The sequence below is a fragment of the Sander vitreus genome, chromosome 3, assembly GCF_031162955.1.
Source record: "Sander vitreus isolate 19-12246 chromosome 3, sanVit1, whole genome shotgun sequence".
Taxonomy (NCBI): Eukaryota; Metazoa; Chordata; class Actinopteri; order Perciformes; family Percidae; genus Sander; species Sander vitreus.
In genome coordinates this window covers 676,239-690,938 of record NC_135857.1, presented here as the reverse complement: position 1 = coordinate 690,938, position 14,700 = coordinate 676,239, and the positions used below count along the sequence as shown (strand labels likewise).

The 14,700-nt window shown below is 41.2% G+C and overlaps 1 protein-coding gene across 2 annotated transcripts; it reads right to left on the bottom strand.

The window, feature by feature from the left end:
- Positions 1–2,659: 2,659 nt before the first annotated feature.
- LOC144514346 (ras-related protein Rab-34-like) lies at positions 2,660–14,489 on the bottom strand. 2 transcript variants are annotated; one of them, XM_078245492.1, is made up of 12 exons: positions 14,228–14,489; positions 13,977–14,015; positions 13,015–13,129; positions 7,231–7,322; positions 7,070–7,138; positions 5,992–6,093; positions 5,834–5,898; positions 5,629–5,680; positions 5,472–5,553; positions 4,728–4,818; positions 3,504–3,611; positions 2,660–3,416 (listed from the first exon to the last, which is right to left on the bottom strand). In XM_078245492.1, the coding sequence occupies exons 3-12, from the start codon at positions 13,087–13,089 to the stop codon at positions 3,349–3,351; spliced, it is 804 nt and encodes a 267-aa protein (XP_078101618.1). In that variant the 5' UTR covers positions 13,090–13,129; positions 13,977–14,015; positions 14,228–14,489; the 3' UTR covers positions 2,660–3,348. The 2 variants fall into 2 exon arrangements, with proteins under 2 accessions (XP_078101618.1, XP_078101624.1); XM_078245498.1 differs by having other exon boundaries at positions 7,070–7,135; positions 14,228–14,487.
- Positions 14,490–14,700: the final 211 nt, after the last annotated feature.

Here is a 14,700-nt window from a genome sequence, read left to right as displayed (position 1 = left end):
AGGTTTTCTGTCTGTCCATAAAGCAGAACACCTGTGTGTCACAAGCCAAACCCCGAGCTACAGCGAATACACAGGCACAGAAAAGACTGTGGAAGTAAGACTGGATGTGCTAAAACCAGGGTTAATCTTCCTTTGCTTTTTACCCTTTAACCATGTCCCTTATTTCTTTTGAGGAGATGAATGTTTACCCAGCTGGCAATATTTGGGACATCTCAGGGTTGTGAGAGCTACATCTTAAAATATATTTTCTAAAAGAACACATTTCAGTTTGTGAGTGCTGACAAGGATGTTAATATTCTATCAGAATGGCCCACCTCCTCTATACATGTAGTTTAAAGTAGGGCAGCTCATTCTGTCAGGTGGGAGATAATAGGTTTAGACTTATGTGGTTTGTGTTTTTTGTAAATATTCGGTCTTACAATTTCCTTACAAAAAGTAATACACTGGTTGAGTGATTACTTAGATCATTATCTGGCACCAGAACTCTGTAGTGAAAGAGTTGTTTTAGGCATTGTGAGCGTAAGAAAAGCTTCAATGCATGGCTGTATTTATATGTAAAATTAAGATAATGTCAGAATTTCAACATAAATTTCTTTGACCAGAATATAACATTTATTTCTTATGTATTAAAATCCAATATACCAACTAGGGTTCATTATAGTTAATTAATCTATAGATTTGACTATATTCTTTAAAAACAGTGAAATAGTGACAAATATTAAACAATGTCCATAATAATCATCCACAGCCCAAGATATATTCCAATTGCTTGTTTTACTCAACCAAGAGTCTAAAACCCAAAGATATTCAGTTCATTATTATATATAAGAAAAATATGAAATCATCATCTGAGAAGCTGCAACCACCAACACAAATTTGACATTTCTGCATAAAAAAATATTAAACGTTTAATTGATTATGAATATAGTTGCTGATTCTGTCAGTCAACTACTCGATGAATAAACTAATCGTATAAAATCAACCTAACCCCAAATGACACGAGAAAAAAACCAATTGAAACTCTGGTCTCCTCAACTTTCTGTCCATTTCTTCCCTGTGGCACAGCACCCTCTAGTGTTAATGGGAGTTGATGGCAGAGGGCATCTGGTTTATGGAAGGGGAATGTCATAGATTTGGTTTGGGGCAGAGCCGTATATAGAGAGAGTTTGGCCAACTCAAATCATGGCCGCCATATTGGATACCATCGTCAGATGACTCTACAGTGTAACCCTATGGGACAAATATGCTATCTTGTAATAAATCGCTTATTTTCACCATAAACAGGCATATACATATTATTATCAATGTTTGTCAATATGTAAAAGGACCTTACGAAAATATTCCAGTGTATATTTACCTTCTATATCATGAAATGGGCCTCTAAAAAATGTTCATTGTAGTGAGTGACCACGTCGCCTAATAAGTTTCTGAGCAGTATTTACCTTTCTTTTTCTCTTCAGTCTCCCGAGTCCTGACATAACCTTTCGTAGTTCATCCATCGCCGAGGACAGGTTAAACTTACTCAATGGCGAAAATTGTAACTGTAACTAGTGCTGCATTGTAATGTACTGCATTGTTAGGCTATTATTATTATTATTATTATTAACAGACATCGATAAACCCTTCCCATATCGTAGCCTAAGACGTTATGTGATTCTGATGATTCTGATGATAATGTGACTGACAGCATACGGGTAAAAAGTGTGTTTTGGTCAGGTGTAAATCGCGGTAGAACAGGACCGTAACGTTATCACGCTAGTAATAATAACTTAGTAGTAACCGAGGCAAAGTTATGTATTAATATTTGGTGATCTAAATCGACATAAATGACCTGCCATCACACAGTATATTACATCTGAGTTACAGATGACAATTGAAGTCAGACTAGCTTAAATTCAAGTCATGACTATAGCAAGATCACAAGCCTTTCTAAGCATGTAGGTACATGGAGTGCTAGCGAAAAAGCTAACGCTAGCATAAGGCCTGGCTAACTTCAAACTTAATTCACTTCTTCTAATCTTTTTTTAAGATTATTTTTTGGGGCTTTTCCCTTTATTATGGTGACAGTGGATAGACATGAAAGGGGGAGAGAGATGGGGGATGACACGCAGCAAAGGGCAGCAGGTCCGATTCAAACCCGTGCCGCTGCAGGACTCAGCCTACATGGGTCAAACGCTCTCACTGGGTGAGCTGGAGGCCGTCCCAAACTTCATTCATTTCTTAAGCAGTGGTAGAACTTTTCTGACAGCATGGTACATATTAACGATGGTATTACTATATATGTCCTATGTAATTTGTTATTATAAGTCATAAGTCGAAGAGAGAAACTGACATCACACAATAATAAGTAGTCCCTGCTCTCCAGCCCTTTTCACCTTCAGCTCCCATACTTTGCCTTTTTGGTTCACGGGGGAACTTGTGAAATCTTTTTCCGCTTCCCGGCCTTTCATTGCAGCCAGTTGCGCAACAGCTGGGCATTTTTAACAAAGAATAGTAGCATTAATAGTATTTTCTATGGCTGACATTGGCCCAAAAAAGTTTTGTCTGAATAGAAACCTTTTCATCTGCAGCCGTAACATAAAGAAATAGTGAAATCTGTCTTTGTTAAACAGCAAGCTATACTGTGATTTCAACTAAATAATTGTTCTTCATTGTAAACTTTTTTTTTTAAATATATTTTTATTAAACCATGAGAAAATCTAAAGAAAGAATGGTGAAATATCCATACGCATTATTTAAGTTTTTGATATAAACATGATAATCCAAATTCAGTCATTGAGTTGATTGTAAACAAAAAGCAAAAAGCAGTACCTATGAGGCATGGCAAGCATCACAAGATTAATCTGAGGGGTTGGAAAATGATTAACAGGATAGGAAAGCAGAAAAAACATTTTCAAATCTTTGCTTTTTTCTTGTTATTTGCATAGTCTTACTTCTTACAGAAAGGTTGGGAATGTCTGATCTACAATATTATGAAAAGAGGATTAAGTACCAAGTAAAAACAGTCATTTAAAACAGTATTAGTGTGAAGAAAAATCTTAATTTGCAAACTACAGCAGCTCCCACACATACAACATATTAAAAAACATCCACAGTCATTCTTTGGCATCTCTGCAGTACCAGAACAGGTCATTTTTGTGGAATTGCTGTGTCACTCTGTAGCTCCAGACAAGTTAAACTGAGCAACGCCACAAGAATCCACATCCCACAGAGGAAAACTCGTTCTAAGCCAGGAAAAACTAAACTTAAAACTCCAGCCTCCCTCCTCCTGCTTTGACCACAGAAATCCCTCCAGTCATTTTCTTCATTTCAGTCTTTACTTTTGACTTTTTACTCCTGCTTCCATCCTTACTGGCAGCAGTTCGGCTGCTTCTTCTTCGATGAAGCGTACACATTGTTTGAGGTGCTGTTAATTCCTGGAACAAACAAACAGCTGGGTGTTAAAACTATGTGACAGATGGGATGGTTTTCATGACCACAAAGAGATGAGTTTGGATACTCACTGACGATGCCCCCAATTTGCCTCGATCCACTTTTCTCCAACTCCGCAAGAACGTTGGTCTCGAATGCCAATGATGCAACTCGAAAGAAAAACTCTTTGACATTTTCCCCTACAGCATCGAGGAAATATAGATTAATAATTTCCATACAGTTTCTTACTAATGTGGAGGGGAGGGCTGAAACTTTGACACTTTTTTTTTTTAAAGCAAGACCCTCTCCAGGACTATTAATATTAGCTTCTGATCTTCCAACTGATGTAGAAAAAAAACTGTCAGACCTTCCTCCCTAATTTCTCAACTCATCCCTGATTTAAAGTGATAATGTAACAACAACTTGTATTTGGGCTGTATGAAACTTAGAATTAGCAATTGCCAAATATGTGGTAATCGTAACAAACAGTTTGTGACGTTATTGAAGAGCTACTAAATACATTTTGTTTTCCCATGAAATGTGTTCTCTCAACCATATCCTCAGTGTTGCTTAACATGAAAACACAAGATGTCCCAGATAATGAAACGATCCTGTAGATTTACATTAGGCCCACCAGTTTTAATCATCTCAACTTTGTTTCTGAGAGATCATGATTTCTCCGTCAGTTCAGCATGTGGATGGCCCTAAATACCAGAATGCCCATTAGCCTCAGCTGCCGATGCCACAGAGAAGAATCCAGTCAGCGGTAGCCAATTCAAAATTCGTCAGAAGTTGCTGAATTCAACCAAAGTTGACCCCAAAATTGAAAAGTTAAGTCTGTACATTATATAATCTGTTTTCTTAACATAGTCATTTTTAGTGACAAAATTGAAACCTCTGATCTGTTGTTTCTTGCCGAAATGCACCTTGGGAGTCGTAGTTAAAGGGAGACTCTGCTTATTTTTACATTGTCGTACCTTTATGATCAATGGTGCATACAGTACAAGGTTTTTCACAATAAAATGGAGTAAAACATAAATCTGGGGCATGGAAAAATTAAAGACCCTTCTCTGCTTTTCCCCCAAACAACTCAAATAGTTCAAGATACATTACAAACTAGTAAATATGAAACTAGGAAATAGAAAAGGAGTAAGCCTCTTACATCCCACCACTGCTTAAATGCAGTTAGTAATGTCTTCAATCAGACTATTCTCCCCCTTTTCTGACCTTAACTAATACCATTCAAACAGTCCCTCAGCCAAGGGTGGGGTTGCTGACACTTGTCATGTTACTGTATTTAAATAGAAAACACTCACCTGTGAGTGACGACACAGCCCAATACTCTGCTCTGATCTCTTGTGCTAGTTTGAGAGCATCTTGTTCGATCTGAGAATACTGAGCAGGAGACTGTCCGAGAAAGCAGAGCAGACAAAGTTAGATATCATGTAATCAAGTCAAACACAAAAGATCTGCAACTAAGAATTGTTTTCAATATAATTTCTTGCTTCATTGATCAATGGTTTAGTCTATTAAAAAGGTAGAATAAATTAAAGATGGCCATTACAATGTCCTGCACTGCAAGGGAGTGACTCAGGAAGGACAAGAGAAGCCCTCTAGAAATAATAAAAAGGTAAATAACTTAATCCAGTAATCTAATTTCTTACGAAAGCCACAGCATTAGCAATCCAAGTAGACCAAATACCAAATGTCAGCGCTTATACCATCTGTGCAAAAATCACAATAAAGTAAAGGAAGAATCACAACTCAAATAGTTCAAGAGAAATTACAAACTTCTGGAAATAGAAAAGGAGTCTGCTTCTTACTTCCCACCACTGCTTAAATGCAGTTAATGTCTCAGAAATGTCTGCAGGTCCATCATTTCAGAAAAGATTTGGAGTCCAGTGAAGTAAAGGACAGGGAAACTACATTGCTGAGGTTTGAGTTGGGACACAAGCGCTTTGTGCTGCTGGCAACAATCCAACCAATTGACATTCGACTCCAGTAACAGACACAAGAAATCTTCACAGGCATGTCCACTTTAAAACAGTCAAAAGACGTACGCTCAGGTCTTTCTTTGTGCCCACGAGGAACAGCTGAACGGCGGTGGGGTCGTTCTCTTTCAGGGCGTCCTCCAGCCACTGTCTGCAGACAAAACATGAACTGGATGAACAAAAACTGGACGAGTGCCAACAATCTGCTCATAACAAATAGGCTTACCTCACATGGCCCAAAGACGCGACGTCATTTACATCAAATGCGATAATCACAACTGGAAGATGAGAAAATATTACATTAACAGTTTTAAGAGACACAGTTATGTATACACAGCTTCTTTTTCTCCCCTGATATTGTGTACACAGAAAGAGGAGAGTCTTTAGTACGTTCCTCATAAGTGTGCTGCCTTAAAACACAAATCTCTCACCCTGGGCTCCTCTGTAGTATGTTGAAGCAATGCACTTGAATCTCTCTTGGCCTGCAGTGTCCCAGCTGCAACACAGAGACAGCCATGTAAGCAATGTCCCATCAGGCAGACTCACTTTACTTTTGTTTTATGTTTAATAATGAAGACTTGAGACTTACAGCTGTAGGCTGAAAGGAACGCCCAGCACCTCAAAGCGCTCCATCTCAAAGTCAACGCCGATCGTTGCCTTGTAGTTTTTATCAAAAGCATCTTTGCAAAACCTGAAAACATAAAAATTGTCTTCAGTTTTTTCATCTAAATGAAGAATGCTATACTGTATATCATTTTTTATCTGATCAAGATATCTCAAAAAGTAAAGTAAAACCTAAACCAATCACATCCACCACCACTTTCTTTACAGATTTTATATCAGTACCTTAAATACTGTATATTTTTCTATTTCTTTGGTATAAAGTACAGTTACAACGAAAACTGTGGACAGCTGTGCTGTGGATTATTCACAGTAACACGGACACTGTTTATGGAAAAGGATTTAGCTTTTTTTAGTGTTTACTAGTGTTCACCACCAACGCAGTGGGATGGAAACAGCTTAGTTAAAACCTCAACAAATGAAAGCAAAACTTTCTGCATGACTACAACCAACCAGCGGTAAGTGAGAAAATGTGCTTCTTTTTAATTTGGGTCAACTGGCCCTTTAAAATGATTGTGTCTTTTGCCAGCAGAAAGTGCCTAAAGTAAAAGTACTTGTTGGGCCTTTCAGAGAGTTATATTATTACATATATCGTTTTATTGGAATATTATTACTGATGCTTCAACATAAGCAGCATTTACCAGTTACAGCTGGTGGAGGTGGAACACATTTTTACTACTTTATATACTGTTGAATAGTTTAATCTACAGCACAGTATCCTATTTTATAAACTGATTATGTTTTGTTAATCTTAATCTGTAAAGTAACTAATACCTCCAGCTGTCAGAGAAATGTACAGTAGGTGTATTTTTCTCTCTGTAGATGTACAAAATTTAAATACTGTAAACTGTAAAGTACAGTACTTTAATAAATGTGCTTAGTTACTTTCCACCACCGTCTATTGCGGTGTGTTATTTTTAATGTAGGTTTAACATTTTCTACACTTTTTAAATAATAAAATAAAGAGGATTATGCTCATGTCCTAAGTTATTTCTTGTTTGAGTTATTCATTTCCCAGAACTGCACCAGTCACTGTTTGAGCTTACCTATTAATCAGACAGGTTTTCCCCACCGCCAGGTCGCCCACAACAATGACCTTAGAGATTTTAAATCTGCTGAGAAGAATAAAAGAAGATTGCAATAAGTAAAAAAAGTGCCACAAAACCACCACATGCAGCATCATGTGACTGCTGGTTCCTGTCCTCACCCCACAGTGCCGGTACGCTGCTCCTGACATGCAGTCTTCACTTTGTTGTTGAAATCCTCCTTAATGTGGAGAGCTGCATCTTTCCTAAAATACTACAAGAGAGGAAGAGGGATTGGTCCTGGGGTGGGGGGGAAGGGAGTGAGGTGTTTTGCACATTGTTGTTGTTGTTTTGTTATAAATAAGCTGTTAAAAGTAAGAAGTTAATTTGCCTCAAGTATTAATGAGTTCTCTATTTACGTTGCTGTCACTTTAAGACTCTCAGCTGGTAACCGCTCTGTCGCGTGAGCCGTAGTTAGGAAGTAAACGAACGCTACAAACGGTTCAGTGATTTATGGTTGTAAGTGTAGCTAGCCAACTACAGTTACATTCGCCTACATTCATTCCTAGAGTAGCATCGTTGTTTCACACTTTCCTTGCAACGTCATTAAACCTGTGGACGTGGGAACGACTGTCTTCAGAGTCTTGATGTTAGGAGAGAGTTTAGCTGGCTGTCAGTGTATAGAGCAATACCGAAGACGGCTCAGTGAAACAACGGCTCTCAAGCAGGCAAGATAACGCAGTGTAAGCTGGCGGCTAACCGCTACGTCGTCACACGCAGTTAGTGGACGACCAGCCAAGCAGTGTCTGCTCAGAGATACACTACTGGAGTGTGCCATGGAGCCAGAAGCGTCAGAGAAGTGTCTGCATAATAGAGGTACACAAGCAGAACAATCCATGGAGCCAGTAGCATCCTCATTAAAAACACGCTCTCGTGCTTCGTCAGTAATATCCAGTGTATCATCATGTGGGTCAGCTGCAGTGAAAGTAAGCGCGAGAGCCGAAGCAGCAAAAGCACGTCTTTTTTACGCCAAAGAGGAAGTGAATTTAAGGCTGGAAAAGGCTAGGTTGGAAGCATCTATGGAAATGCTTAAGCATAGAAAAGAGGCAGTTGCAGCCATTGCTGAAGCAGAATCACTTGAGGCTGCAGTTGATATGAATGGTGAAAAACGCAGTTGTGAACTGAACATAGACTCTGTTCCTTTGGAGCCCTCACAACGCACAGAACAATTTGTTACTTCTCACTTCACAGAAAGAACATCAGAACTGCAGTTATGTGATGACAGCAACATGGCAAAGTTAGCGCCGAGCCCTAGCTACAACATCCCACCTCCATGTCTAAAACCTGGAGCCAGACCTTTTCTTCCTCATCAAAATAATACTGCTCCACTTGATCTTACCTCACAGCAGGCCTATATCTATGCTGATCAGGATGTTCATGAGCCACTCACCAGGCATGTTGAAGGTGTGCATGCGCCACACATCGGGTTCAACGACGAGCATACTACTCCTGTGCACCACTTCAGACCTCACAGTTACAATGGCCATCCTTCTCCCTGTTGCCATCCTGTGTCACCAAACCCCAGTAATGGCAGCTCACACATAAATGACTTTGTAAGATATCTAGCACGCCGTGAGCTTGTGGCTACAGGCTTACTCCAATTCAATGACAAACCTCAAAATTACAGAGCATGGAAACGTTCCTTTCAGAATGCAACCAGTGGTTTAAACCTGACACACCGAGTGAGGAGCTGGATCTTCTGCTAAAATGGCTTGGCAAGGAGTCAGCAGAGCATGTTGAGCAGATAAGAGCAATACACACCCACCGTCCAGAAGCTGGACTGACTATGCTGTGGGACAGGCATGAACAAACATATGGCTCAGCTGAAGTGATAGAAAATGCTCTGTTCAAATGCATTGACAGTTTTCCAAGAATAACAAGCAGAGATGGGCCTAAGCTAATAAAGCTGAGCGACCTACTAATGGAACTGCAGGCAGCCAAAGCTGAAGGAGACTTACCAACACGGCAAGAGGAGTCAAACCAATAGTACAGAAACTCCTGTTCCGTCTGCAAGAGAAGTGGGCATCGATAGGTGCATCCTTCAAATGGCAGAACCGGTTGCCATATCCTCCATTTGCCTACTTTGTAGACTTTGTCAGCCAGCAGTCTGGCATCATGAATGATCCAAGCTTCAGCTTCATCGCCCATGCAGACACGGCTTCTAGGACCGAGAAGACAGCTTGGAAGCCAAACAGACAGCGTGAAGTCTCTGTCCACAAAACAGAGGTATCTCCCAGGGCAACATCTGACACTGGTAAGCCCCCTACAAGGTTGGATGACAGGGATAAACTATGCCTACTGCATAAAAAGCCACACCCCCTGCGTAAATGTCGTGCATTCAGAGAAAAGCCCATTGAAGATTGTGATGCGCAACTTCTGTAGATGTATGTATGTAGATGACGGCCTGAAGTCCCTGCCTACAGCTGAAGCTGCTATAGATCTGTTAAAAAAGACACAGGATGTTCTCTCAAGGTCGAATCCGAGACTGTACGAGATCGCAGCAAACAACAAAGAGGTCATGGATGCATTTCCATCCAGCGATCATGCAAGCGACCTCAAAGACCTGGATCTTGATGCAGACATGCCACAAATGCAACGCAGCCTCGGACTTAATTGGAACCTCCACACAGACTGTTTCCTCTTCGATGTCTTCAATGAGCTGAAGCCTTACACCCGGCGTGGTGTCTTGTCGACGATCAATAGCCTCTATGACCCACTTGGATTTGTTGCGCCAGTCAAGGCAAGGCTATCCTGCGAGAGCTTACTGTTGAGAATGGTGACTGGGACGCTCCATTGCCTCAAGAAATGGAGGAGGCCTGGACTTCATGGAGAGCCTCCTTGTCTGAGCTGTCTGAGCTTTCCATCCCCAGACGCTACACAGCAGCTTCACAGTCAGCAAAGGAGAATTGTGTGTCTTTTGCCACGCATCAGTGAAAGCCATCACTGCTGTGTCGTACTTAAAAGTCACAGACGCTGGTGGGAACAACCAGGTTGGATTCGTAATGGGGAAAGCCAAGCTGGCACCTCGCCCTGAGCACACAGTGCCAAGACTGGAACTCTGCGCAGCAGTGCTTGCTGTCGGGTTAGCAGACCTGATCTCAGCAGAACTAGACCATCAGCTCGATGCCGTAACCTACTACTCAGACAGCAAAGTGGTCCTGGGCTATATCTGCAATGAGACCAGGCGCTTTTATGTTTAGGTCAGCAACCGACTGTTACGCATCTGAAGATCATCTTGTCCAGACCAGTGGCATTATGTACCAACAGATCAGAACCCTGCAGATCACGCAACACGCTCTGTCCCTGCTGCCCACCTAAAAAACACCAACTGGCTGAGTGGACATACGTTCCTGTCCAGACCAGAGCCCAGCACCTCTGAAGGCGCTTACAACCTCAATGATCCAAGCTTAGATCCAGACATCCAGCCTGAAGTGTCCACCTTCAGCACTACAGCCTCACACAAGCAGCTTGGTTCTCACGCTTTGCCAAGTTTTCGACTTGGAAGTCCCTGTGTTGTGCACTGACTCGTCTTGTTCACATAGCTCGTCAATGTAAGACAACCCAGAGAGAAAACGGCACCTGTAAGAGCTGGCATTACTGCAAAGGAGAATTTTCTGTTGAAGAATCCAGTCAAGCTTCAGCCATAATAATCCAAACTGTACAACAGGAAGTCTATGGCCAAGATATCAAATGTATCCAAAAACAAGAGAGGATACCAAAAATCAGTCCTCTGAAATTTTTTTTTTATTTTTCTAAGAGTCGGAGGTCGTCTTCACCGCTCAAGCCTTGATCAGAGTGAAAAGACTCCTTAGATTATCCCTGGCCAGCATCACATTGCAGTTTTGCTCATCAGACACCACCACGAGCAGATCCACCACCAAGGCCGTCACTTTACAGAAGGGTCTGTCTGTTCAGCTGGCTTCTGGATCGTTGGTGGGAAGAAAAGAGTGAGCAGCATTATCCACCAATGTGTAACCTGCAGGAGGCTCAGAGCTCCACTCAGCATCCAGAAAATGGCTAGTCTGCCACCTAATCGTCTGTCAACAGACCCTCCAATCACAAATGTTGGTCTAGAAGTGTTTGGCCCTTGGCATGTCTCCTCACGTAGGACCAACGGTGGGCGGTGATCTTTACATGCATGAGCATAAGAGCCGTGCACATTGAAGTCATAGAATCCCTCGACACATCCAGCTTCATCAACGTGCTACGGCGTTTTCTTGCTGTGCGCAGGCCGGTCAAACATCTGTTCAGACCATGACACGAACTTCGTCGGCGCCTGTAAAGACTTACTTAAAAGATACCTTCAAACATCGAGAGCACTGCTGTGAAGACTTACCTGTCAGACCAAGGCTGCACTTGGACCTTTAATCCTCCACATGCATCCCACTGTGGTGGCGCTTGGGAAAGAATGATCGGACTTGCCAGGAGAATTCTGGGCTCAATGTTTCTACAGCTGAAAAACAAACTTACACACAAAGTGCTGGTGACTTTCATGGCAGAAGTGGTAGCAATCATCAATGCCAGGCCTCTTGTTCCTGTAACCACAGACCCTGATGACTTTTTCATACTCACACCAGCTGCTCTTCTCACGCAAAAGGTGAACATTGTTCCTGCTCCTGCTGGCAAGTTTGGAGTAGCGGACCTCTACAAGTCCCAGTGGCGACAGGTCCAAAACCTGTCCAACACCTTTTGGGACCGCTGGAGGAAGCAATTCCTCCCAACACTGCAGGCCCACAAAAAGTGGCAGACCACCCATCCAAACATCCAGCCAGGATGTGTTGTTCTCCTCAGGAACAGCCAAGAACCAAGAAATGAATGGCCTCTTGGACTGATAACTCAGACTTTCCCTAGCAAAGATGGGAAAGTGCAACAGGTTGAGGTGAAGGTTATTAAACCAGGAGGGACTGTTCTCTTTCTTAGTCACTGAAATAGTGCTTCTCCTACCTCCAGATGTTTCAGTAAATGGACTATGCTTATATTGTTGGGTGACGTGTATTCATGTCAGGCTCCCCGCCTGATTTAGTTATAAGTAAGCTGTTAAAAGTAAGAAGTTAATTTGCCTCAAGTATTAATGAGTTCTCTATTTACGTTGCTGTCACTTTAAGACTCTCAGCTGGTAACCGCTCTGTCGCGTGAGCCGTAGTTAGGAAGTAAACGAACGCTACAAACGGTTCAGTGATTTATGGTTGTAAGTGTAGCTAGCCAACTACAGTTACATTCGCCTACATTCATTCCTAGAGTAGCATCGTTGGTATGTATTCATTCACTGTTTTTTAAATAATTACATAGGTTCATAGATCATTAGTTTGATGTCAGTGTTATTTTGTGTTAAGTTTATATTAGAAATGTCCGTGATCACTGGCGTTTGTGCTGTGACTAACGTAGCATGGTTGCTAGGCAACTATAAGTCATAGGACAGGCTACACTCGTATGAATGAACGTAATATTGTATGTAAAAATGTCTTTGTACAGCATAATCACACTCACTATCAGTTTAATAGTCAATTATATGGTGTAACGGTAGAAAGGAAATATCTGAATTGATGAAATTACATTCTGAACATGAGGCTATATTGTATGTTAAAAGCTAGCATAGAATTGATTAGTCTGTCTTTGTATGTTACAGTTTCACACTTTCCTTGCAACGTCATTAAACCTGTGGACGTGGGAACGACTGTCTTCAGAGTCTTGATGTTAGGAGAGAGTTTAGCTGGCTGTCAGTGTATAGAGCAATACCGAAGACGGCTCAGTTGTCCTGCTGTTATTTTGCTCTTATTGGTTTTTCTGCTGTTAATTGCTGTGGCTTGTAATAGTTATCATTGTATTTTGTCTTTTTCCAATTTGTTTGAAGGAAAAGGAATTTGTGAGGATTGTGGAAGCGCTCTAATAAAATGGAATGATTTTACCTGAGGGAGCTGAGCGATGATACGGTCCCTTCGGACAGGAGGAAGAACACTCATGGCTGAAACTCGGACGGACATGAAGCTTGGAGGTAAATGAGGCAGAGGGGCATGTGGTGAGCTGGACAGAGAGAGAATGACATTTGAACTGTTTCTTCATAATATCTAGACTGCAGTGAATGATGTTTAGGACCAACCATCAGACCTGTTGCTACAGGAGATGAAGCTTGTAATGAAACAAAAAGAAACACATTGGATCCAGCTTCTCAAATATAAGGATTTGTTGCTTTGTTTCAGTTTTATATCATTATTTGTGATTGTAAATTGAGTATCTTTGGGTTTTGGAGAACAATACTAGGGCTCCAACTAAACAACTATTTTTAATGATTAAGAGCCCAAGATGACATCTTCAAATGACTCGAATAATCCAAAAGATATTAACCTTAAAATGATAGAAAAATCTGCAACTCCTCACATTTTGAGTAAAAGTAAACAGTGAATGTTTTTTTAGTTTTTCAAAGAAAGAGTAATCATAAAAGAGAGATTAATCACTAAATTTAATTTTAAATGTCAATCAATCTGAACATCTTTGGGGTTTTCGTTCAACAAAACAGACTATTTGGAACCAGTCAACAGATAGCTGCAGCTACATCTCATAGCCTACTGACGTTAGTATACTCCTTGGAACCTAATTTGCGGGCAGGACAGTGGCTAAGTGGATTTTTACCATTCAAACTGTATTTGAAACGTCCATGTCCCTTCATTCATTTACAATTTGTACTGCGAAGATAACACCCTACAAATGTAGAAACTGCACACACGTCTGCCTCCTGTCTGGAAATAAATCGACAGCTGGCGGCCGGTCAAACAGTACACAGTAATGAGAGAAACTATGGTTATCCATTGTGTAGGAACATGACCGCATGCAGAGTCGACCAGACATCTGGGATCAGTGTTGATCCACTTACTGTGGCGATCTGTTTTAATCCTCTTGTTCATCAAAGCGTCTGGGAAAGAAGGAGAAGAAGAAGAGTTTGGTTTGGTCCACCATACAACTAACACTTTTCAACTCTATTTTACACTCAAACACCAAGCTAAGTCTCTTATTATCTCTGTAAAGTAACACGTTAAGAAAGATATGAGTAAAGGTTACACATAGATGACTACATTGAACTTCTGCACACCAAAAACAGCGTGTTTGAGCTGCAGAAGGAGTTACCTTATCGAGACAGACTCTTCTCTCTCTCTCTCTCTCTCTCTTCTGTGTCTGGGCTCGTTTTCATTCCTTCCACGGAAGCTTCTCATTGGAAGATGGAGACCCATGTGTGTTCATTGCTAAGCATTAAAGTGTTGCTTTGATGGCGATCAGAGCTGAAATGGACCCACGGAAGTGGGAAGAAGCAGACTGGAGCCGCTGCTGCTGACTCAGATCTCTGGATTTCTTTTTTCTTTTCTCCAGATTTTCTCTGCTCGGTCCCCTGCCGGAGGAAATGAGGAATAATCGGAAATTAGGAAAGAGAAAAAAATCTGTCAGGTAAATATTTGGACAACAGAGGGCGCTCTAAGCCTCTGATCTCTGCCTCGTTATAACCACAATGTATCTGTCTGATAGGCCTAGACATTCTGTAAAATATTAAAATATTAATAGCCTACACAATATGAAGACAAATACACAATATGTAAAACATATAC